The sequence below is a fragment of the Orcinus orca genome, chromosome 18 (genome assembly GCF_937001465.1).
Source record: "Orcinus orca chromosome 18, mOrcOrc1.1, whole genome shotgun sequence".
Lineage (NCBI taxonomy): Eukaryota > Metazoa > Chordata > Mammalia > Artiodactyla > Delphinidae > Orcinus > Orcinus orca.
The window spans coordinates 32,490,147-32,517,080 of NC_064576.1; the positions used below are offsets into that span (position 1 = coordinate 32,490,147).

The following is a 26,934-nucleotide window of genomic DNA, read 5'->3' on the forward strand; positions in this document are numbered from 1 at the left end:
AATCTATCTGTGAGAGCCAATCAGAAGTGTTCAAAACTTTTTGGGTCTGACTGCCCTCCTTCAAGATCTAGTATATTTCTCCTCATCCTCTTCTACCTGCCTCCCATCAGTATTAGAGCCAGCTAAGTGATTTAATATTTTAATTGATGTCAGATGATTTGCAGGGGTTGTAGAATTCGGCTATGAATATTTGTAATTTTATTGTGAAATGAAAGGATTTTGATAAAGGTACTTTAGACAGGAGAGCGGTGGACTTTATTTATCTGCACAGATCACTCTGAAAGGAAGCTGATTGATCCTGGCCCTGATTTAGTATAGGGTCTATTGCATAAGGGCCTCCACTCTCTCTTAGATCCTCAACATTCTCTTCCTGCATTTTCTTTTTAAAATATCAGGCTCTTTATTACCTTTCTCCCTCCTCCAATGTACTTAATTGCCCCTTTTGCTTTTCAGCGTTTTGAAATTTTAGATACTCTGTTGATAGCTTCATACTAATTCTTATTTTCTTAAAGTTCTAGAGTTTTCCTCATGCCTCTAATTTTTTACTACTAGTAATTACGTTTTTTGGCAACTGTGACTCAGATGTACCTCTTCCCTGCTAGAGGCTTCGATGTAATACAATTGTTCCTCAGTATTTTCAGGGGAATTTGTTCCAGGACCCCACACACCCACCTAATACCATAGTCTGTGGATGCTCAAGTCCATCATATAAAATGGAAGAATATTTGCATATAACCTCCGTACATCCTCTTGTATACTTTAAATCCTCTCTCAGTTATTTATAATTCCTAATGAATGTGAATGCTATGAAAACAGTTGCCTGCACATTCATGGCAAATTCAAGGTTTGCTTTTGGGAACTTTCTGGAATATTTTTCCCCAAATATTTTCAATCCACAGTTGCTTGAATGCAGTGTGGAACCCATGGATACGGAAGGCCATCTGTTCTACTTTATGTAGCAGATAGTAAACTAGCAAAAGGAGTGAAGAGAGTCCACGGTGTACAGGGCAGTGTCAGTGAAGCAAACGTATAGCCCATGCTTCCACCATCAATCCCGTTGCTCATGTGAGACCTCCCCTTCCTCCGCCTCTTCACTAATCTTTTTCAATTCTTCACTTATCTTAGATTTGACCACTTGTCTTAAACTCTCCCATCCATGCCGCCCACCAGTCTTTTCTCCATAATTGCAATAACTTAGCTGGACTCCCTCTCCACACGTGTTCTACCCCCTTCCAGGATCCATTCTATGTTTTGCAGCCAAAATCTTTAAAAAATGAAAATCTCATCTTGTCACACTCCTGTTTTATGTCTTCTAATAGCCTCCCAAAGTTCTCAAACCTTTAATAGGGCCTTAGTGGATTTTCATGTCTGCCTCATCTTGTATTTTACACGTATTCAGCCCCCTTAATTACACAGCCTTCACATGAGCCTTTCAATCTGTGAATTTACCAAGGTCTCCCCAGCGTAAGACCTCGTGCACAGTCTGTTTTCTTGGCTCCCAGTCTTTGCCCATCCTCCTGCCTCTGCATTAGTCAGGTTGATTTCTAGTCATCCTTGAAGTCTAAGCTTACTTGTAACTTCTTCAGACAAGTCTTTCCTAAGTTGTGTCCTTCACAGCTAAGTAAGATGCCTTGTAATTTGTTTTGGAAGTATGCTGTCCTTTTCCGTCATTTTACTTGTCATAACTGGAATCAGTTGTTGTTTTAACGTATGGCTCTTTTAGACTTTACTGTCCATGAGAACTGGGACCATATCTGTTTTGTCCACAACTACATTTCCAGCAGTAGCATAGTAGGCACAAAATACATACAGGTACCAATTATACAGTAGACACTACAGAAATATTTATTGACTGATGACAGACAGTATGTGAAGTTAGGATGTAATGATCAAAGTGACTTTTAAAAGAAAGCTTAACGGAAGAAATACTAGTACTGAGATGGCCCTGAAAGACAACGTGGAGTTGTATTCAGGGAAGAGAAAAGCATGAACAAAGGCATGAAGTCAGGAGTAATAAAAATATAAATAAAGTATAAAATATTTATAAAAATATAAATAAAACTATAGCATTTATAGATGAGGGTCTACCATGAGGAGAAAACTGGAGAGAGAGGAGAATTTGAGAGAGAACTGGAGAGATGATGACACAGTTGGAAGAGAGTCAGAATGTGGGTTGTAGTTGTCTGTTGCCCTGTAACAAACCACCCCAAACTTGGGGGCCTAAAACCACAACAGTTACTTTTCTCTCACAGTCCTGGGTGTTGCCCAAGCTCATCTAGATCAGGGGTCCCCAACCCCCGGGCCGTGGACTGCTCCCCGTCCGTGGCCTGTTAGGAACCGGGCCGCACAGCAGGAGGGGAGCGGCGGGCGAGCAAGTGAAGCTCCACCTGCTGCTCCCCATCGCTCGCTTTAACACCTGACCATCCCCCCACCCCCCAGTGGAAAAATCGTCTTCCACAAAACCGGCCCCTGGTGCCAGAAAGGTTAGGTTCAGGACCGCTGCTCTAGGTAATTCTCCCTGAGAGTGTCTTGTGCATTGCCATCAGACAGTGCTGAGTCTGGAGTCATCTCAGAGCTTACTCACATACCTGCTGGTTGATGCTCCTGTTAGCTGGGCCCTCAGCAGGGGTTGCTGTCTGGAACATGTGGGTTTCTTCACACTTGGAGGCTGGTTCCAAGGAGGAGTATCTCAAGAGAGAGCCTGGAGAGAGCTCTGTTGCCTTTTTAACCCAGCCTCTGAAGTCGTGCAGTGCCACTCTAGGGAATGCCGTCTTCCATGAGCCCTGAGCTCTGTTTGCCGAGAATGCAAGGCCCTGACTGCTCTCTCCTCCTGCTGTTTCTCCGGTTGTGTTGACAGTGAGTAGCAATGAGGGATGAAGTAACATCTACCTCCAGATAAAAAGCAGACTTGCTGCGGGCTTATTGTAAAAGTTGGGATTCCCCAAGCTCAGTGTTCTTCAGCTGTGAATCTGGTCTGTCAATAATAATGTATTCCCTCACAAGGTCAGAGGAGAAAAGCTGCCTGGTCATTTCAGTGTTTGATGAAAAGTTATCAATAAGACTCAAATTTTTTTTTTTCTGATTTTAAAGTCTTAGCCAAAGAACACTGTACATTTTTTTGTTTTGTTTTTTTTTTTTTTTGCGGTACGTGGGCCTCTCACTGTTGTGGCCTCTCCCTTTGCGGAGCACAGGCTCCGAACGCGCAGGCTCAGTGGCCATGGCTCACGGGGCCCAGCTGCTCCGCGGCATGTGGGATCTTCCCGGACCGGGGCACGAACCCATGTCCCCTGCATCAGCAGGCGGACTCGCAACCACTGCGCCACCAGGGAAGCCCAGAACACTGTACATTTTTAACATGATAAAATATAGCTGCACGAAACCAGCACCATCCTTAACATTAATGTTACGTGCATTTTAAATAAAATTGAAAATACCTGCTTTCAGTACCTTTTTAAAATATTGATATGAAAATTTGCGAATAGCACAGGATAGGGGAAAAAAGACTATCAAAAAGGACATGAGGGCTTCCCTGGTGGCGCAGTGGTTGAGAGTCCGCCTGCCAATGTAGGGGACACAGGTTCGTGCCCCGGTCCGGGAAGATCCCACATGCCGCGGAGCGGCTGGGCCTGTGAGCCATGGCCACTGAGCCTGCGCATCCGGAGCCTGTGCTCCGCAATGGGAGAGGCCACAACAGTGAAAGGCCCATGTACTGCAAACAAACAAACAAACAAAAAAAAAGGACATGAAACTGTTATTTGTAGGTCAAATGATTATCTGAGTAGCAAACAAAAGAGAATCAACAGAAAAACTGTTAGAAGCTTCATTAGATTTGTTAAGGTGGCTGGCTACAAAATAAAAATAAGTAATGTCCTAGAGTATTGGCACTAACCACTCAGAATATGCATGAGTGAGGTGGAAATCCATTTATGAAAACAATCCAAACAAAAAATTAAGGAAATTGATCATTCACTATCAAAATCAATGATGATTGAGCACTTGCTGCAACTTTCTGCTCCAAGCATATAAAAATGACAGGAAATAACATTGAAATACAGTGGTCAGCATAACCATGTTCAAAAACGAGAAAAGGAAGTCTCCATTGATTAGAAAGAGAGGTTCCCCCCAAAGAACGGAGCAGATGGGAACCATAGCAGGGGGTTGGGAATGAAACCGGGGGAAGGATGCTGCCCTGCCTGAGTGAAGCCGGGGGCCCAAATTGTGCCATCTGCCAGGCCAGGGATTGAGAAGCATCATCCATGTGTCTTGTGGGTCTGGAGTCAGGATGCTTCCAGAGGGCTGAAGCCAGTGTGAGACCACCCATCCAAGAACAGCCAAGGATGTCCAAGAAAAAGCTCCTGTGGAAGATGAGCTTTCCGCCAAAAGTCACAGAGCACCTAAGGTAGATGAAAAACAAAAATAAACAACTAACATGAAAATGAAAAAAAGGAGAAAGTGAGAGAAGGTAGTAGTAACAGCTGACCCTTTTATTGAGCACTGTCATATGCCAAACATATGTGCGTCCTTCAATCCTCACAGCCGTCCTATAAAGTAAGTACTATCGTTATCCCCATTTTCTAGAATAATGAAAGAAAGGCACAGAGCAGTTATCTTGCCTAGTAAGTAATGAAAGTGGAAAATGAACCCAGGTTGTCTGCCTCTGGAGAGCACACTCTTAACCACTCTCTTTTGCTGCTTGTTTCTGTGTGAAGCAGAAAACAGAAATCTCAAAAATGGCTAAAGATAAAAACATATAGCCTCCAGTAGGTAAAGGCAGAAACAACAGCCACAAAATAAGGAGTGGTTATAAATAAGCGTTTAGCTGTGAAACCAGAACATGTGATTATGGGGGGAAATTAGAAATCTTAAAATAGAGTTATTGAAATAAATTCAGCAGATAACATGAATAACAGCCTGAATACAACTGAAAAGCAAAGTATATTGGAATATCAAAACTGAAGAAATGAAAACAGAAAGGGCTGTCAGCTTCCAGCCAAGATAGAGTAACAGGGACTGGATTTACCTTCCTACCTGAAACAACCAACAGAATCCCGGCAAGACATGCAGAACAATGGTTTTCAAGACACTGGACATCAGGCAAGGAAGGACAGTGATTCCTGAGAGGCAGGAAACAAACGAAGTGAGCCAGATAGCTGCCCCAGCTTCCTACCTTCAGAGTTTTCAGGCCACAGTGCAGTGGGGGGAGGGGAGTAACTCAGGCAGAACCCAGGGGGCACCCTGAGTTGAGCAGCAGCTTAGGGTCCAGGGAGACCAAGGCAGGTAGAGTTTTCAGGACAGAGTACCTGAGAGGAAATATCCTGCGCCCAGAGAGAATTCTGGAGATCCGCAGAGGGGTCTCCCTCAAGTATTCAGCATAGCATTGATCACATGTGCAAGGAAAGTACCCAGAAAGCTGGGGAAAGAGCCATTTGAAAGGATTAAAGGGAACAGTACATTATGCTCCACAGAACTGGGAATAGAGCCTGTGTCTACCAACCAGAGTGGAAAACTTCATAATTCACAAGACATTGTGTGGTATTAATTAGCCCTATGCTAAATGGGACTCTGGTCCTGACTAATGAATCTTAGAGGATCCCAAAGGATCAAACTGTTTATAACCGTATCTCATTACAAAGCTTGAGAATATGTATAGAAATACAGAAATATCCAGCACCCACCAAGGTAAAATTCACAGTATCCGGCATCCAATCAAAAATTATTAGGTGTACAAAACAGAAGAATATGACCCATGATGAGGAGGAAATTTTAATCTGTTGAAACAGACCCACAGTTGACACAGATGTTAGGATTAGCAGATGAAGACATTAGAACGGTACTCCATGTGTTCAAAAAGTTAAGTAGAGGAATGGAAGATAAAGGTTTTTTAAAAGACTCAAATTGAACTAGAGATGAAAATGAATGTAAGGTATGAAAAAGTGGGAATGGCCCGTATCATGAACATCATGAATATTGTAAAAGTTTTCAGAAGGACTTAGACTTAAGTTAATGGATGGCTTAATATTATTAACGTGTTCATTCATCCCAAAATAATGTGTTTTCATACAATTCAAGTCAGAATCTAAATGGTATTTTACTGACTGAGCAGTTCCACTTCTAGGAATTTATTCTGATAAAATTAAGTTACTATGTGCAGATACTTACTACAATATTATTTTAATGGGGGAAACATGAGACCATCTAACAAAATAGCAGAGTGGTTAAGTAATGTATAATGTTTCCATAAAATGGAATGTAACATGACTAATTAAATTACATTGTAAAAGAATACTAAAAAGTGGACAAATGTTCAGAATAATCTTGATTATGATATATGAATTTTAGATAGATATTAAATGAGTGGTAGAATGTAAACCAAGATGTAGAAAGCAGTTTTGTGGAGGGAGGATGTAAATTTATTTTTAAGTTTCTAGAGCTAGGTAAGGGGAAGACAGTATTACATGCCAGTTTCCAAATTTAGGGATGCTATGCTAGTTCTCTGGTATTATGCAGTATTACATGAATTAAAAACAGAAGTATTAATGTGCATGTTTTAAAATATTATAAGATTTTGTTTTTAAAATTTTCTGTCTTTTTACAGTTCTGCTTGAGATTTCAAGAATTTTGAATACTGGATTAGATATGGAAACTCTGTCTATATGTGTACGGCTCTGTGAGCAAGGAATTAACCCAGAAGCTTTATCATCAGTTATTAAGGAACTTCGCAAGGCCGCTGAAGCATTAAAGGTAGAGATTTGTATATTAACTCTCTAAGTAAAGATGCTTTTGTTTAGAAAATGATTAATGATGAAGTTATGTGAAAGATTCTAAACATGATTAAGCTAGCATCTATCATCATCAGGAGAAATTCTGACGGCCAGGAGCTTTGTAGCATATGTTCAGATCACAAAATTTGCAGCTATCTGGACCATGTTGCATTTTCTTAGAAGTTTCCAGTTGTGTTTAGAATTCTCCTTGTATTGTGGGTAATAGTGTCTACCCCCAAAAAGATATGCTTAAGTCCACCACCTGTGACTATGACCTTATTTGGAAACAGTGTATCTGTAGGTATAATCAAATTGAGATGAAATCATAATGGATTAAAGACCAATTGTTCTTATAAAGACAAGGGAAATTTGGACACATATATACAAAGCGCACACCATGTGAAGACACAGACACAGGGGAGAATGCCAGGTGATAACAGAGGCAGAGATTGGAGTGATGGCGTCTACAAGCCAAAGAAGGCCAAGGATTGTTGGCAGCCACCAGAAGCTAAGAGGCAAGGAAGGGTGCTCTGCTGGAGCCTTCAGAGAGAGAATGGCCGTGCTGACACCTTGATTTTGGACTTCTGCCTCCAGAACTATGAGAGAATACTTTTCTGTTGTTTTAAGCCACCCAGTTGGTGGTACTTTGTTACGGCAGCCCTAAAAATCTAATACAGATTCACTACTGGGGAGTGGGGTGCTGCTGTAAAAAATAGCTAAAAATGTGGAAGTGGCTTTGGAATTGGGTAATGGATAGAGATTGGCAAGTTTTAAGATGCATGATAGAAAAAGCGTAGATTGCCTTGAAGACACTGTTGTAGGTGACTGTAGGTGTTATAGGTGATTCTGGTGAGAGCTCAGAAAGAAGAGAGAAGAACTTCAGTCATCTCAGAGAATACATATATCACTATGAACAGAATCTTGCTAGAATATGAACATGAAAGGTGCTTCTGGTGAGGTCTCAGATGGAAATGAGGAACATTAGTTATTGGCCACTGGAGGGGAAGGCCATCCTCGGTATAAAGAGCACTTGGCTGAATTATGTTCTGCTGTTGAAAGGAAAACAAAACTTGTAAGCAATAACTTGGATGTTTGCTGGGGAAATTTCCAAAGTATGGAGGCCCGTGTACCGCAAAAAAAAAAAAGAGGGGAGAGTGGCTCAGAGGCCAGGAACTGCTGAGGCCAGTGGGCTGGACTGCCAACATGGACCCAGAGGACCACTGTTTTTCAAATTCACATTCACCACCTTTTTTTACTTTTTTTTTTTTTTTTTGGTGGTATGCGGACCTCTCACTGTTGTGGCCTCTCCCGTTGCAGAGCACAGGCTCCTCACGCGCAGGCTCAGCAGCCATGGCTCATGGGCCCAGCTGCTCCGTGGCATGTGGGATCTTCCCGGACCGGGGCACGAACCCGTGTCCCCTGCATCGGCAGGCAGACTCTCAACCACTGCGCCACCAGGGAAGCCCCACATTCACCACCTTTTAATTGCTGAGACTGGAAACAGGAAAAGCATTGTGTTCCCTCTCTTGCTTGCACACACTATGATTTTAAAATCTCACGATTTTTATTTCCATGTTTATGTAGCACTCACTCACCATGAATACTGAAACTTCAAGTCAGTCCCTCTTAAACCTTGTCCAAGGACAAAATGGCTTCTTTCTACCCTTCTTTCCTTTGAGGATGTAGGCGTATAAAACCTGTAGCTTACCCATCTCAGATTAAGTTACTCTCCAATAAGTTCCAATAATTTGGGTCATTGGTTTTGTGCTTTTTAAAACTTTTTCATTATTAAATCTGGCACAAAAAGGTAAACAAGACACATTTACAGAGCAAAAATTTATCATAAAGAGAATACCTATACAATTCTCATTGCCAGCACCCTAAAAGTTCCCTTATGCTCCCCCATCACTAACCTCTCTTTCCCACCAACCACTCAGTAACTACTGTCCTGATTTTTATGGTAGATACTTTCTTTTAACAATTTTACTGACTAAGCATGGATCTCTAAACACCAGTTTCATTTTGTAAAATTTTTGAACTTGATATAAATGGAATCTTGCAGCACAGTTCTTTTTTTAAGTGTAAAATTTATATAGATTTTAGTATATTCACAGAGTTGTACAGCCATCACAATTAACTGTAGAACATTTTAATCACCCCCAAAAGAAACCTTACACCCATTAGCAGTCATTCTCCATTCTCCCTTTCTCTCAGCCCCTAGGAAGCATTAATCCACTTTGTCTCTATGGCTTTGTCTATTCCACACATTTCATATAACTTGTGACCTTTTGTCTCTGGCTTCTCTCACTTAGCATAATGTTTTCAAGATCCCTCCATGTCATAGCATGTATCAGTACTTTATTTCTTTTTATTGTCAAATAATATTCCATTGTATGGATATACCACATTTTATCCATTCATCAGTTGATTGGCATTTGGGTTGTTCCCACTTTTTGGCTATTATGAACAATGCCAGCACAGTTTTTTTACTGGGTTATTTCGTTTGACATTATGTTTATGAGGTTCATTTCTGTTGAGTATAGCTGGAGTGCATTCCCTTTCACTGTAATAACCATGTTTCTTTGTACAAATATACTCTAACTTATTTATCCTTCCTACTCTGAATGGATATTAGGTTGCTTCCAGTCGGGAGCCATTACAAATGTGCTGCTGTTAGCTTAGTTCTCCATGTCTCCTGTTGCATGTATGTGAGCATTTCTGTTGGGTGGGTATCTAGAAGTAAAATTGCTGATCATAGCTTATGTGTATCTTCCACTTGAAGAGGTAATGTCAGACTTTACTAAAGTAGTTGTGTGAATTTATATCCCCACCAGCAGCATATGAATTTCCCTTGCTTCACATCTTTGCCAACACTTATTATTGTGAGTCTTTTTAATTTTAGTTGTTCTGGTAGGTGTTTATGAATTTGTCATTTTATTGGCATTTCTCTGAGTACCAGTGAGATTGAATGCGTTTTCACATGTTTTTTGGCCATTTTCTTTTGTGAGATATTTTTTCGTGTAGCTTGCCCATTTTCCTGGGTTGTCTGTCCTTTTGTTTGTGGGTAGTCTTTCTTTAAATATTTTTGAAATAAACCTTTTGTCAGATATACATGTAAGATATACATGATTTTTTTAATCAAAAATTTTAAATAATTATAAAAACTCTTCAGAATTTCTGTATTTTAACTCACGACTGTTGCTTTCATATGACAGAAGAATAACTGAATAATACAATAAGAATAGCTAATATTTATGAGTACTTTTCCTTTTGCCAAACTCAGTGCACTAAAGGCTTTCCTTGCATTGTTTCCTCTATAATCACAACAGGGATGTGTATTACAGCTAGTAGTAGTTTACCGCTAAGGAACCTGAAGCTATGGTGACTAACTTACTTCTCTCAGGACTTACAAGTGGTTGAGTTGGGAGTTGAACTCAGACCCTCTGACATCAGAGTTGTTAACTCTTAAGTTTCTACCTACAGTAAGTTCTAAAAAATATCTGAGCCTGCTATTTAAGAAAGGATGAAAATGGTGATTAGAACTGGGTCAGTGGACTATAGCCCGGGAACATTCCCTGGCTTAGTGTTGTCTCATAGCCCTGTTGATAAAAATAAAAGGTATCAGCCTTTCATCAGTACATTTCTGAAATTCCAGTGGAAGAGGATTTATTTAATATACATCTTCCACAACTATAAGAATTTTTGTTCACCTATGCTGGAGTTTGAAAGAGAATAAGGAAGCAGCATAGGAAGAGATTTTTGTATGTAATGCAATTTGAATGCTACTGTTAGCCTAGCAATCAGTTCAAAAAGTAGTTCAAAGAATGTACTGCAAAAAGTGAAAACCAATGCATTATCCTGATAAAAGTTCTTTGGTATATGTGGGGGAGGAGTTGTTTGTTAATAACAGTGCAGTATTGACAAATTTATTTCCATGGTGTCTCTTTTTCCATGGTTTTATTATAATGAATCATACTTTCTTGTTCTAGGCTGCTGAAAATATGACAAGCTGACTTTCTGAAGAAATCCTGGTGAGATATGTCAAGCTCTGCAAGAGGACTGAAGATGGCATTGTAGTTAAGAATGTACAATGAAATCACTGCATGTAGCAATGTGGAAACATTGTCCTTTTTAAAAGAATTATAAAACCATAGCTTTATAAATCAGTGAAAGTGGCTTATGGAGAAAACTATCAGTTGTGTTTACACCACATCTTTTTTTTTTTTTAACAGTTCTAATGCTTTGGCACTGCTGTGTTCATATTTATGTGTTCCTTATTTATAGCTCGGATAGCTTTAATTTTCTAAGCAGTCTGTCTATCAGATGTGCACATCTGCTGTGCCTGGTTGAAGTATAGTGGAACCCTTCAGTAGTAATGTTGTAGTTATGACTTGTTGACATTTCCATTATAAACTTTAATTTTGAATTGTTTATGCAAAACAACTATGGATTTATGTTGTATTAGACTGGAAGTTGACAATTTCGGCTACCAGTTGTGGATTTTGACTTAGATTCATTATGCATATCAGAATCTTGTTTTTTATAAGAGCGTGGAAAAACATTTGTTGTAAACTGCTCTTTAACAAAGAATATTTAGTTTTTTAAAACATAAAGTTTGACTGGCAGTTAATATTGTGAAGCAGATCATATTTGTATTGATTGAAAAATGAAACTTAGAAACTTAGATTTTAAAAGTAATGACAGTGCTTAGTTTACTATTATTTATCATTTGAATCATTTAAATTTAGTGAGAATATTAATAGAGAATATTAATTCTTATTAATAAATAAATATTTTTCTTTCTAATTTTTATACTCTGTAAATCACGGCCTTAAAAATAATAATGCATAATGAAACAATTCCAACATGAAAAGTCTTTTTTACTTTTGTTACATAAAAATAATTTGAGTGCTTACTTAATATACCTTGAGTGGTTATCTAGTTAATCACTAAATAGATGGTGTCACTCAACAAATAATGTTAATTATTTTCTGAAGGAATAAAGGTTTCCAGTCATTAAACAAAAACCAAATAAGGGTTCTGTATCAGGAATTCTAAATATGCCTTTCTAAGATCATTTTTATGTGTCATTATTTTTACCCTGAAAGTTTTAACTAATTGAAGTGATGGTTCAAAATAAATTTTAGAAAACTTAGGATAGCATGGATTCTGTTCCTATAACAGAATCTCAGTGGAATATTTTTCCCAAGACTAATACAAATTTAATCTGATTTTTTAAGACTTTGTTAGCTTCCATTTAAATGATAGTATAGGGTCTTCCCTGGAAATTCCGTCCAGTGGTTAAGACTCCACCTTCCAATGTAGGGGGTGCAAGTTTGACCTCTGGTCAGGGAACTAAGATCCCACATGCTGCGGGGTGCAGCCAAAATTTTTTTAAAAACTGATAGTACAAGCATATACTCTTTGGTAGCATTTTTTGTTCGTCAGGCAAACCAAAGTGATTTTAATAAGGCTTAATAATATTTAATGGCAACCTTCTGTTCTATTTTAAAAATCTAGTCTTTTGACCACTTTGACTTTTTAAATACATGACATCTTTACCAAGTGCACTGAAGGTCTATTATAGGGAGAACTGGTTGGGAGACAATAAAAGTTTTGATTGTAAGTCATTCATTTAATTAAAAAGCATTGCCAATACTGCATGTTGTTATTTATATACAATCAGAAAAAGGACATTCTTGTCAAGTTCCAAAATTTGTATATACTTTTAGGTCATAAGAGTTAATAGTTTTATTTATGACTTTGTAGATTATGTTATTTATGTGTGAAACAAAGCAGGAAAATATATTGAGAAGGAGTTAAGTTTATAGAGGACTTTCTTAATGTGTTACATTTCTTAAATGTAAACATATATTTCTAATGCGTACTTAAGTAATGTTTAAGGAAACCAAAGTAATGCATTGTTGTGCATGTTGGCAGTGTCAAAAATAAAACCATTTTGGTGGTATCGGCATGTACTTCTGATTTAAAATACGCTTCTATGAATTCAACTTGTGTTTCTATAGGTATTTGGTAAATATTTAGATGCTATTTGTTATGTGTGATTGAAGACTGTTTAAAGGTAGGCTTTATAATTTACAATTTCAAATTAGTCTTGAGGTGGTAAAATGGAGTACTTTTCCCTGGTAATGAAAGCATGTAGCTATAACATTTCCCCGGTCTTGAAAACAAAGTTGGCCTTTCAAATACGTGAGATTATATTTTTCTATATTTCAAATAAGAACTGTACATAGTGGACATTATGAAATTTACATACATGTTTCAAACATGCTATATATTTTTAAACTTATATTTAAATTAATTAAAATTAAAAGTTTAGTTTCTCACACTAACCACATTTTTTATTGTAGTACAATATACACAACATAAATTTTTCCATTTTGACCATTGTAAATTATACAGTTCAGTGACATTAAGAACATTCACTTTAATACCTTCCTCAACAATAGAGCCAAAATCTTTTTAGACATGGTTTAAGTGACAGTTGGGATCTCTGTTAGGAAACTTTGGGGTGAATTGTGTTTCCCCAAATCTGTACGTTGAAACCCTAACCTCCATACTTCAGAGTGTGACGTATTTGGAGGTAGGGCCTTTAAAGAGGTGATTAAGTTAAAAATAGGTCTTTAGGGTGAGAACTAATACAAGTTGACTACAACCCTTACAAGAACAGGAAATTTGGACACACAGAGAGACACAACGGGGGGTGCATGCGCCCAGAAGAAACCATGTGAGGACACATCAAGAAGACGGCCATCTACAACCCAAGGAAAGGGGCTTCAGAAGAAAACAAGCTGCCCAGGAACCTGGTCTGGGACTTCAGCCTCCAGAACTGTGAGAAAATAAATGTCTGTTGTTTAAGCCACCCAGTCTGTAGTTTGTGATGGCAACTGTAACAAACTAATAAAGGAACAAATATTTATAAAGTGCCTATTATCAACAAACCATTGTAGTCGGTCTACCCGGGATAGTAAGCAAAAGCTAAACAAATTGGGAAGGTGAAATAGGCTTTTCTTGTAACACAGCCTTGATGGCTGCCTTACCCCATGTTGGTGAAGAAGCACCCTGTGTTTAGTCCTACTTAACAACTCAGCTGAAAATAGCCCAGAGACCAGCCAGCCACTTGGGAAACCTGAATCTGAAATAAGAATAATTTTGGCTGGTGATAGTTCTGAAATAATAGATTTCTTATTTTCGAGGTACATGCTCCCTGTAGTTTTGAAGACTGGCACAATTGAAGGTTACCATTTAAATTAAAAAGAATCTTTGGGAAAGTCTGCATTTTATGTGGCAGAAATGTGTATTTCACTAGTATTGAAACCTATATAAAATAGAAATCGGTTGAATCACTTACATGCAAGCAGCCTGAAGAGTCTCAAGTGGACGGTATTGCTGAGAAATCAAGATGGTAGCCCACTGTGGATTAGGACGTCACAGAAGAAAGCAGATTAATATAAAAGTGCTTTGATATTCACCAGTGGCAAGGGTGTTTTTACACAAACTACATTAAATGAACGGTTGGATTTTTTTACATAACAAAAATAGAAGATGGGTTTGCTTTTCTAAAGACTTAATCACTTGAATCATTGAAACATTTTTAAATGTAAACAACAAATGTTTCTATGTCTATTTCTAAAAGCAGATATGAAGTTATTTTTACAGAAATTGCTCTCAGAGGGAAATCATTGAGATAATAGGAGAGAACAGGATTTATATGTTAGGGGAGAAGGCAAACAGTCTAAGAAAGATAGATCTTGTTTGCACATTTTTGGCAGTAAACTAGTTAGCTGGTAATCTGTCCTTGAGTAAGCTGAGTAAAAGCATCAAAACAGTTTTAGATGTTTGTGAATTCTCCAGAAAACAGTGAGCCCTTCCATCAGCACGTCCACCTTGCTGAGATCAGGTCCACACCACTTCCCTCATGAGGATGTGTTACCTGGGATACTTTAATAAGTCAAATTATACAAAATTCCATATGGAATATTTAATGAAATTTCTAACACTTGTGCAAAGAGAAGGCAAACACTGAGCAATAGAGTGTTAGAAAGAACCTAGTGTGTTGTGTAGGCACAGAGGGAGGATCCATAGAAGTAGATTATTCTGGCTGAAATGGAAAGTTATATTTAGGGGGAGGTAGGAGAGGGTTGAAAAGACAGGATGAAGCCAGATTATCAACATCCCTGAACGAGTTCGACCTTCATTTCACAGGCATCAGAGAAAGGAAGAGATGGGGTAAACTCTGTTATGGAATTTGCTTTGCAAGTGCAGTGCAGGATGAGACCAGAAGCAGGGACTGGTTAGGAGGCTGTGACAGGAGACGGTAACGCAGGCCTAAAGTTCAAATCGGTAGATTCAAGGAACAATAAAGAAGAAAAACGCATGAGATTTAATGGCACGTTAGGGGGAAAATAGAAAAACTAAAGTGACTTGAGTTTTTAACCTGGGTAGCAAAGAGAATGATTTATCAGTAAATGGAAATCAAGAAGGGAATCTAGTTTTTCTGGAAAAATGCATTTTAGGAATATCATATTGAACATATATATGAAATCTCACCCTTGCCTACCTCCCAGTCCCCTTACCCAAATCTGTTCTTTTTTCCTGTAGCATTTATCACTCTCTAATACAGTTTACTTAGTTGTGATATTTACTGACTATTGTCTGTCTCCTTCTACCTGAAGAAGCTCCACAAGGGCAGGGATTCTGGGGGGTTTTGTTCATTGGTGTGTCTCAAGCATGTTGAACTGGCATGTAATAAGTGCTCAATAAATATATGTTAGCTGAAAGCATGGGTAAACTCAGCACCCAAGAAACAATATCCACCATGCAGTTGAAAAATAATAACTAACACATATTGAGAACTTGTTCCATGCAAGGCATTGTTTGGTGCTTTAAACTGAGGCACAGAGTGGTAAAGAAATGGCTTAATCAGGAAAGTGGCAGAGCCAGGATTCCAACCCGGGTGAACTGACTCTAGAGCCCACACACATCATGTACCACTCACTTTATGTCACCATCTCATGGAGTGAAGAGGCAAGATGGGAGGGGCTGAAAGAGACTGGGAATCAGATTCCCAGCTGTAGTAGCTGCAACTGGAAGCAGAAGCTGAGAATATAACAAAAGACTAATGATAGATGCTTAGCTTCTCCAGGGTTCTTTTCCTAACCAGAATGCTATTGCTGATGTTGGTGGACTTGTGACATCTCTGTGGATCTATATTATTGCATTTTAATAACAGGTTAAAACCATTCATTCTTCAGAAGTACTGTACTTGGAGAGCCCAGTTTTAACAACAACAACAAAAATCTCTTGTTTTATGAAATTCACTATTGAGCTCATATACACCAGGTATTTTAAGTGTTGTAAGAAAAAAGGTGGTACATCTGACAGCCCTAAATAGCAGCCTCAGGAAGTCTACCTCTTAAGTGATGATGCTTCTTTGCCCATTAGAATAGAGCAGAATACCGGGGTATCTTGTGGGTTCCCAGGAGCTGAATGGAAATGCAGGCATGTTATATCAGAAGCAGTCCACATTTTCACCTCTAGCTACTGAAAGCAGTAGATTGCCAGATGCACACTTGAAACGTTACATCAAAAGCCTTTGAAGAGGTGGTTCTGATAATTTTACTTTCAAAAGGTAATTTTGGAAAACTGTCACATGTTAAATTTTTTAGACAGTCTACCTGCTCTCCTACAAGTAAAGGGTCTTTTTACTGTAACAGCTACAGCTTATACTTGAATGTGCTTATTGCTATATGTTGAAATATCTAAATAATGTAAATTTTATAAAAACAAATATAAAATATCTACTTCTGACTTAAGCTGAAAGTCCCAGTCTATCAAACTAATCTAACATACCACCCACTTCAGTTTCACACCTTTTAGCACTGGAGAAAACTGAAACTATGTGACTGCTCCAGAAGGAGACAGAATTTTTGTTTTCTCTCATTCTAGTTTGTATGTGTAGTCAAAAGATGTCTGAAGCCCCGCCAGGAAAACAGCAGTGGAACCTGACCTGCTTGTGGGGAGATCATTGTATGTTTTAAAAGGTAAGTGATCCAACAGGGACCAACTGTATAGCACAGGGAACTATATTCAATATCTTGTAATAACCTATAATGGAAACGAATGTGAAAAAAAATATATATGTAACTGAACCACTTTGCTGTTCCTGAAGTATTGTAAATCAGCTATACTTCAATTTAAAAAAAAAAAGTAAATGATCATGTTTTACCAATTCAGTAAAATTTATGTCATGGACACTTAATTACATCTCTCTAGGCCTCCTGAATTTCTTCAATTGTATCATGTGAGCTTCTTCAATTGTTTCATGAGAGTTTTAGCCTAGACTCTCCAACGCCTTGCCCCCAAAGTCTAGATTTCTTAGGGCATCTTCATGATTTTTACCACGTGTGTATACCACTGAACTATTATTTATAACCATTTTTCTTTAAATAGGCCAGCTTAAAATAATCTAAATATGTTGATTTTTAAAATAAAAATTTGCATGACTACTAAAAAGGAAAACCAGCATCATTTTCCCTAGCTAGAAAGTAGCTATAAAAATAATTACAATGAAAAATAAACATAGACTTACATCTTAGTTAGGTATTGTCTTCAGAAGCTGTGATACTGAGACTGGCTCTTTCTGTGATAGAAAAGAAGATGAACAAGTTTTAGAGACAGAATTGAGTTATCAAAAAGATGAAAAGAGTTGAAAAAAATGAACTTCTTCACTATGGCATTTATTGCATTTGAAATGTACTGTCCCATGTACCACCCCCTTTGACACTCATCCTATATTTTGGAAAGCCACTACCCTAGGTAATCCCCAAGATTCATTTTGGCTCTAATCATATAGTTTAGCAGAAAGCTCAAGTTTTGGGGTCAGACAGGCAAGGATTCCATATGCCCTATCCAAGCCTCAGTTTCTTTATCTGTAGGATGAGGATAATAATATATAGTTCACAGTGTTACGAAGATTAAGTGGAGATATGTAAAATCCATAGCTTACCACCTGGCACATAGTAGAGGCTTCATAAATACTAATTTTCATTTTATATTTTACATTAATTGGACTTATCTAGCAACCTAATTTCAGGAGCTGTTACCGAGTCCTACTTGCCACACGTCAGGCCAATAAATCGAGAAATGAGATATTGGGGGAAGGAATAGTGACTTTATTCAAAAAGTCAGCAGATTGAGAAGATGGTGGACTAAGGTCCTAGAGAACCATCTTACCGCGAGGTAGAATTTAGGGTTCTTTTATACTCAAAGGGGAGGGGGTGTGGCTTTTGTTGCAAACTTCTTGTTCTGAGGTCATGATGTCCCTGTAAACCTCCAACAAGATACATGTTATTCTCTGTTCTGCAACTTTTTAACTCTATATGAATAGAAAAGTGTTATACACTTAAAGGTCAGAACCTTGAAAGTGGGCTATCCTGTATATTTCAGGCTACAGGCAACATTCATAACTCGAATCAAAAGCAACAGACTACAGGGCTTCCCTGGTGGCGCAGTGGTTGAGAGTTCGGCTGCCGAGGTAGAGGACGCGGGTTCGTGCCCCGGTCCCGGAGGATCCCACGTGCCGCAGAGCGGCTGCGCCCGTGAGCCGTGGCCGCTGAGCCTGCGTGTCCGGAGCCTGTGCTCCGCAACGGGAGAGGCCACAACAGTGAGAGGCCCGCGTACCGCAAAAAGAAAGAAAAAAAGCAATAGAATGCAAAGGTTAAAGTAAAAGAAACGGATCTAATATGGAGTCAGGTTTGTTCCTCCGTATTACAGAGTGGTTCAGTGGTTCTGATTACACAAATTCAAAATACAATCTTTTCTCACGAGTGGAATCAGACCTGATGTTTTCATAAACTCCTGCTTTTATATACTCTTTTTGGAACTATAGACAAAACGTTTTTAAATGTAAGCATATACTGTGTTTGTATAGCAAGGGAAATCAAGACATCCTAGCAATAAAACCAAAAGATTAATATGTAGCTAAATTTTAATGTAAAGACTTGCATAGCTAATTAGTGAAAGGAGCCCATGAGGATGAGCATGTGTTGGGAGAAGTAAGGATTATGAATAATGTTTAAATCTCTATTTTCAACATAAAAGAGCTTGTTGTTGAGTTGCTTCTGATAAGCCCAGTGGGAATATCAGTGATCTTTGCTCCTGTTGAACACTGAAAATCATCATGTAAAATAGGAGAAAATAGCTGGCTAAACAGGAGCTTCCTTGGAAATCTACTAATAGAAAATTGGGGGAGAGAAGGGGTAGCCTGGGAGAAAGAGATCTGCAAGATTTCATTTTAGCCCTGGATAAACACCGTTCCTGCTTTTACCCATCTTTACCTAATAGAAATGTAAAGGGCCAAGTTCAGAGAGAAGGAAAGACACAAAAGCATTTTGTGTGGAACAAAAACAGAAGTGCTTCAATTTCACAGAAATGGCACTCTGTATCCTGAGCTGTTCTTACATTGAAATGCTACTGCACAAAGACCTTGGGAGCCCTGTGGTCTTAGGAAAAACTGTTGTGGACTTGACCTTTCAAGGTAGCAAGTCACTAGCATGACTTAGAAAGGAAGAGAGCCGTTGTGATGGATTATTATGACTCCTGCACTGTCACTTTCATCAGTTAGGACAGGTTTTGGAATGTATGTTGGGATGTAGCCGTAAATCTGGTTAACAAGGGAGCCCCTAGGGAAAATGACGTGTGGAAGAGAGAAGATGCTTTCACACCTGGGATTTCTCAGCTCTCTTCTGTTCTCCCTTTCAGCATTTTGTGCCAAGATTTCTTGTTTTTCCTCACAAAGTCAGATCGGAGCAAAGGAATCCAAACGAGGATTTACTGATAATGCATCACCACTTTCTGGGGAAAGCCAAGTCCTAGAAGAACCATTCAACTTGAAGGAATGCAGCCAGCTAGAAGCACAGGGCAGTAGGGGAGGGGATGAGATTGGAGGGTGGAGAGTTTTCAAAGTCTTTCGAATCATTTGACTGCTGGACACAACGCTACCTGAAGCCATCCAATGGAAGACCAACTCAGCATCAGCTGAAGCCCACCTCATGATCCATGAGTAACAGAAGCTAAAGATGGAGGGCTGCTCCCTCTGGCTTTGCTTGCATAGCCTTGTCCTCAGCTTCTCATTTCAAATGTAATTCACTTCTCCTAGTTAGCCCCCATCACTCAGCTGTCAAACATCATGTGCCATTTCTCACAATCTAGCCCCTTGGGTAGCTTCTTGACAAATAACTGAAATCTAGTCTGCATTGCACTGGAAGCAAGATAGGAAAAAAGTACTGTTAACATTATTCTTCCAGAAAAACCAACTGGAGATGATTTTTCATATACTATTCTAATGCATCAAGCAGGCTTAACATAGTGGTTAAATTATCAAGACCCATTCCACCCCCAAATAGGGATGGTCTTTATAACACTCTTTTTTTCCTCAAAAGTTATTGTTTTATTACTAATAAATATTTCAGGCATAAATATGGTCTGTGATATGACAAATAATTTTTTGCCCTTTCCATAGATAAAGACAGAAATGTTAACAGCTCCCTTTCCTCCTAATTCAAGTTCTAATTTAAGATTGTCCAATGATTCAATCATCTAATCATCCTTGCATTAAATACGTTATCATAGTATCTCCAAGATTCTCACACTTCTCTCTCCATCCATATGTAGATGAACATTGATACCAGCTTGTGAAAAATTAATCCCTTGTTTCCTGGGGGCCATCTCACCCTCAGTGGAATTGCTACTCTTGGTCCTGGAATTCTAGCACCTATTACAAAACATAACATGGAGTGAATGTTCAATAAATATTTATCAAATTAATGATTTAACAATCATATGTAGTTGTTGATAAAATTCACATGAAATCTTCCTTCTGTGATTATTAGTATCCTTCTTTCAACATAATCCTGAAAAGCCATTGTTGACTGGTGTATGCTGTCACTGAACTCTGACATTTCTCTGTTCTTATTTTAGGTTTTATGCTCCATCTCTGTCTCAATAATTCCCTGGCTTCCTGGTCAGATGGCATTGCCATAAAACCTTGTTGAAAGTATACCTTCAACAAGTTTAGTTGATGGAAGCAATATAATTCTATTCTCCTCTAGTTTCCCCATGAAGCAGAATGTAAGCTTTAAGAGGACAGGCATGGGGGCTTCCCTGGTGGTGCAGTGATTAAGAATCTGGCTGCCAATGCAGGGGACATGGGTTCGAGCCCTGGTCTGGGAAGACCCACATGCCGTGGAGCAACTAATCCCATGTGCCACAACGACTGAGCCCGCGAGCCACAACTACTGAAGCCCACGCACCTAGAGCCCGTGCTCCTCAACAAGAGAAGCCACTGCAATGAGAAGCCCACGCACTGCAACGAAGAGTAGCCCCTGCTCACCACAACTAGAGAAAGGCTGCACACAGCAACGAAGACCCAATTCGGCCAAAAATAAATAAAAATAAATAAATTTAAAATAATAATAAATTAAATTAAAAATACCACACCCTACAACAGCAGAAAACATTCTTTAAAAAAAAAAAGAGGACAGACACTGTGTCTAGCCTGGTGCCTGAAACATAGTAGATGCTCAATAAAAATTTTTGCAAATTTACTGCTAAAGGCCTTTTCTTTCTCCCTTTCTTAATCTCAGGGCAGTCTACAGAGTCTCAATCTATACATTCTGGGGAAAAGAACTAACAGTTTGGCACCTCCTATTTGTCAAAAACCAGGCTGGATGCCATACATACATTACCTTATGTCATTTTTCACAGCAACCTTGTGAAGTAGGTATTATTTCAATCACAGAGGTAAAGAAACTGAGGCTTGGAGAGGTTTGTCATCAAATAAATATGTGCACACGAAATTCTTTCTCCTAGAATACTCGTTCTCTTCCTATTACGTGATCAAATCACACCCGACCTTCAAGAACCAAGTTAAAAATGTTGAAAAAACGTCCTCCATGTGTCTCTTGTGTTTCTGTCTATCTTCTGAGGAAAGGCCTTGACAGCGTTCGTTCTGGGCCATTTTGTCAAGGATGTTTGTACAGCAAAAAGCCTTGGAACGCAGACAGGATCTCCCTTTGGGAGAGAACAGATTTGTTTTCTGACCAGGATAATAAGGATAATGTCTCCCTCCAGGACAAAGATTGGACAGGTTTGCTAGCCACCTCTTCAGAGGATTGGGGTTTCCTTAGCTCAGTGTCTCTCAGCTGTGATGCAAACCCACAGAGTGTGCTGCATCCTCCTTTATTGCCCCCGTGGGCTGTGGAGGACAAAGGGGACCAATGTGGACACAAAGCTCCTGCTGCCTGCTGTTCTCGGAGCAATAGAGTCCGTTGCTTCGGAGCCAGGAGTTTTGTGGCCTCTGCCAGCATCTATGAAAATGCGGCAGACTAACTTTTCAGCTTGTAAATAGCGTAAAATCTCAAACTTTCCACAGTTCTTGACAAAGATCTTCTTTCTTTGGGAAGTCTTATCTAACCATTACAGCTTACAGTGATATCTCCAAAACACATTTGGCAGGAAACCAACCTGCTGAGTAATGTGTTGTGAACATTTTTTATTATCTCACACTTGATCGTGCTCTCCTAGAGGACAGAGACAGCACTTGCACTTCTTGATGAGTGTTTAGCATTTTTCCTGCACATAGAAATTTCATTAATAGTAATTCATTAAAATGGACTGAATGTCTATTAAGTGTAGGACATGACGGTCAGAATATTTAGGTAATTATTTTCCTAACTGGTGCATAATCTCCTTGAAGATGGACATAATATCTAATACTTCTTTTTTATCCATTATAATTCTCTGTGTCTCTTGTTCTCTCATTCGACAAACATTTATTGACCATCTGCTAGGTGTAAGTGGTACGTTCGTTGCTGAGTATACAAATGAATGAGAGACTCCCTACCTTCAAGGATCTCATGGAACCAGATCGTGCAGTACAAGGAGGAAGTCCAGTGACAGAGGAAAGTACAGATCATTATGGGAACATGGCAAGGGGCAATCCAACGGGCTGTTGGTTGATAGCTTTTCTACTTTCTGGTATTTTCAGAAGGATATAGTTCTTGAGAAATACTAAAATAAATTTTTGGAGTGTGGACTGATAATTCAAACTGGAAATCTTGGTCAAATACCTGCTCTGAAACTTAAAACTTAAAATAGCTCATCTAAGATGTGGCTGGCCTACACATCTGATAACATCATTATCAGATGATAATACATCATTATGTATTTAAAAAGATACATGTAACCAGTGTGTTCAAGTAAATGAACATACATTCAACACCTGGAATAGCCCCAAAGGCTAGAAAAATGCAAAAGGCATGTTCCCTGCCCTTGAGATGGTCACAATCAAGAGAGACAGACACAGAGAAACATGATCTTAAACTGGGCACGATAGCATAAGCACTGAATAGATACTGAAGTTACTATTACTCTGTGGGGATTCAGTCTGCTGGGGACCAAGGGAGTTTCTTGCAAGGGATGGCATCTGAACTGGAATTTAAAGGGGAAAAGGATTTCCACAGGCAGGAAACAGAAAGTAAGGCAGCCAGGAAAAAACTTGAGCATAGGCACATTCTTTAAAATAAACAACATAAAAAAGTCTACAAGTAATAAATGCTGGAGAGGGTGTGGAGAAAATGAAACCCTCCTACACTGTTGGTAGGAATGTAAATTGGTGTGGCCACTATGGAGAATAGTATAGAGGTTCCTTAAAAACTAAAAATAGAGTTACCATATGATCCAGCAAATTCCACTCCCAGGCATATATCCAGAAAAGTTGAAAACTCTAAGTTGAAAAGATACATGCACCCTAATGTTCATAGCAGCACTATTTACAATAGCCAAGACATGGAAGCAACCTAAATGTCCATTGCCAGATGAATGGATAAAGAAGATGTGGTATATATACACAATGGAATACTACTCAGCCATAAAAAAGAATGAAATAAAGCCATTTGCAGCAAGATGGATGGATGTAGAAATTATCATACTAAGTGAAGGAGGTCAGACAAAGATAAATATCATATGATATTACTTATATGTGGAATCTAAAAAAATGATACAAATGAACTTACTTAGAAAACAGAAATAGACTCACAGACATAGAAAACAAACATATGGTTACCAAAGGGGAAAGTGGGGAGGGATGAATTGGGAATTTGGGATTAACAGTTACATACTCCTATATCTAAAATAGGCAAACAACAAAGACCTACTGTATAGTACAGGGAGCTATATTCAATATCTTGTAATAACCTACAATGGAAAAGAATCTGAAAAAGAATATATATATTCAGTTATATATATATATATATATATATATAACAGAATCACTTTGCTGTACATCTGAAACATTGTAAATCAACTATACATCAATCAAAAGAAAAGATGTGGTATACTACATACGCAGTCATAAAAAAGAATGAAATTTTGCCATTTGAAGCAACATGGATGGACTTAGAGGACATTATGCTAAATTAAAGAAGTCAGACAGAGAAAGTCAAATGCTGTATGATATCACTTATATGTGGAATCTAAAAATTACAATAAACTAGTGAATATTACAAAAAAGTAGACTCACAGATATACAGAACAAACTACTGGTTACCAGTGGGGAGAGGGAAGGGGGAGGGGCGATATTGTGGTAGGGAGTTAAGAGGTACAAACTATTATGTATAAAATAAGCTACAAAGGTATATAGTACAACACGGGGACTATAGCCAATATTTTATAATAACTATAAATGGAGTATAACCTTTAAAGATTGTAAATCACTATATTGTGCACATATAACATAATACTACTTTACATCAACTATACTTCAATTAAAAAAAGAAAATTAAATTAGAAAAACTAACTAATAAACATGAGTTCAGGGAATTGTTCGTAAGATAGCAACTGGAATGGAGGGTATACACAGGACTATAGAGAAAACTGAAAGTCAGAAAGGAAATTTTGTTCAGTGCCTTTTTTTGGATACTTTCTTTTTTTGGTTCTTTTGTTTTGCTTTTTGTTCAGTGACTTTTACAGGTACATATTAAGCATCTGCTGGGGCAAATATAATATGCTCAAAGAGAGACAAAGGTATAGTCCTAGTTCACAATCTCGTGGGGAGAGCAATAATCTAATCTAAACTATTAAATGCCAACAAAGCACTGAGCAGGGAGGGTTTTGAATGCCACCCTAAGGTGCTTGGGTGTTCTTCATTAGTCACGGGATGCAGTGAATGATGTCATTGACCTGTGAGGAGGAGAGAAAGTCTTGGCAGCTGTGTGAAGGTTGGACCAGAGGGTTGAAAGATGGAGATGGGGAGAGCAATGTGGAAGCTTCTATGACCATCCAGGGAGAAATGGGAAGGGTCTAAACCAGATGAAAAGAGTAACAAAGATATGAGACACGTTGTGATGATAGAATCCACAGAATTTTATGATTGATTCAATGAGAGAGGTGGCTATGAAGATGAATCCAAGCCTTCTATTCTTGGCGACAGAGAGGATGATGTTAGTGATATATCATAGTGAACATTCACCAAATAAAATATCTTTGAGAAGATCTCAAAGGTCTTTGTACTAATTAACCAATCTCTATCATCTTTTTTCATTTAACTTTTTGTCGTTTTTATTTTTAAAGCAGAGGAGGTAAACACTTAGGACTTCTCAGGAAACTCTTACCAGTGATTTTTCAATCTTCAGGACTATTAGTGGATCATGAAATCAATTTAAAAAGTTTTAAAATAATACCAAAAAGTGAAATAGAATAAAGCAGAACAGAATGTGAAATATCGTAGTGATCACTTATATAAAGGTTACTACTTGTGGAAATTTGTCTTCTGTTTTATGTACATACACTGGGTCACAATGCCAAATACACGTCTTAGTGTGAGTTGCAGTTTAAAAAGTTTGAAAGCCATTGATCTAGACAGTGCTCAACAAAACATCTCTCTAGTCTAAATCCTCTCCTCCAGTTTATAGGATTGGAGAAGTGAGACAGGAACAAAAAGGGATATAGGGAAAAGAGGCATCTTTCATCACTTTGACAGTGAACGACGATCACTGTTGTTACATAAAACAGTGGGTGCCAGTACCTTGTTTGGAGTCGATGGCCTCTGTGATTAATATAGAAAGCCCGAAGCATCCCCTGCATTATTCTGTTTGTAGTCCCTTTGGCAACATGGGGAATGTTCAGGATTACACCCATTTGGTCCACCTGCAGATCAAACCAGAACCAGGGAGATAACACATTATTTGTTTTCTTTTCTTGATATTTCAAATAAGCCCTTGCTAAGTAATTTGAGACTATAGAATTAAAAATGTAAATTACGAATCCTTATAGATTTCATTTTTCCACTAGATGGCAGAAAAAGCACTTGTAATGGAAATTACCATGTCATCTCTTTAATCAGTTCCCCAGACTTTTTTTTTAATAAAGGGAGGTATATTTCATTTTAGTTTGAACAGTAGAATCTGATTATAAGACAACTGATTATTTAATAACTAATTTAATCATATTAAGCTTAAAATTAAGGAGAAAACTTTGAATTAGTTTATGTTTATATATGTACCTATATATGCACCCATCTCAATTGATATATACGTGATGGAATTTCATTGACTTTAGAATACTGCCATGCTCTCTTTTAATACAAATTTAAAAATAAAAGGTAGTATTTAAATACACTTTTAAATTTATACAGAAACTTTAAAAATGTTACACATGGATGTAATTATGTGTACAACTGAACTATACTTAGTTATGATATATTGAAGATAATAATAATATTATTACAAAGATGGATGATACATTCATGGTTATAAATTCAAAATACTTTTTTTTAACAAAGAAAGAGAATAAAAACTATGTTAGCTATGTAAATACAGTTCAAAAGTTAAACATGGTATATCGTTTTCTTTCTATGCTAATAATTTTAACAAGGCTTCTATTTTTTTACCCTGATTTCGTGTGTCATGTTACCATTTATCAACAATAATTCTTTAGGGGTATTTGTCATTAGAACACTTTACTAGGCGCTTGAGAATAGCTTCACAAACAGTTGTACCCTTGCTCTGGTTCATTTACCGTCAAAAAGAAAATTATTTTATGGACCTACAAAGAGGAAAAATAAGCGAGTTACACAAAAGAGAATGTGTTGGGA

General features: G+C 38.2%; 1 protein-coding gene across 1 annotated transcript in view; it reads left to right on the plus strand.

Moving 5' to 3' along the window:
• Window positions 1–12,729, plus strand: part of MZT1 (mitotic spindle organizing protein 1) — a 15,295-nt gene extending 2,566 nt beyond the window's left edge. Inside the window, exons 2-3 of the mRNA XM_004278506.3 lie at window positions 6,596–6,741; window positions 10,751–12,729. Coding sequence (XP_004278554.1) covers window positions 6,596–6,741; window positions 10,751–10,774 — 170 coding nt within the window. The 3' untranslated portion in view covers window positions 10,775–12,729. The remainder of the gene's footprint in view (window positions 1–6,595; window positions 6,742–10,750) is intronic.
• Window positions 12,730–26,934: the final 14,205 nt, after the last annotated feature.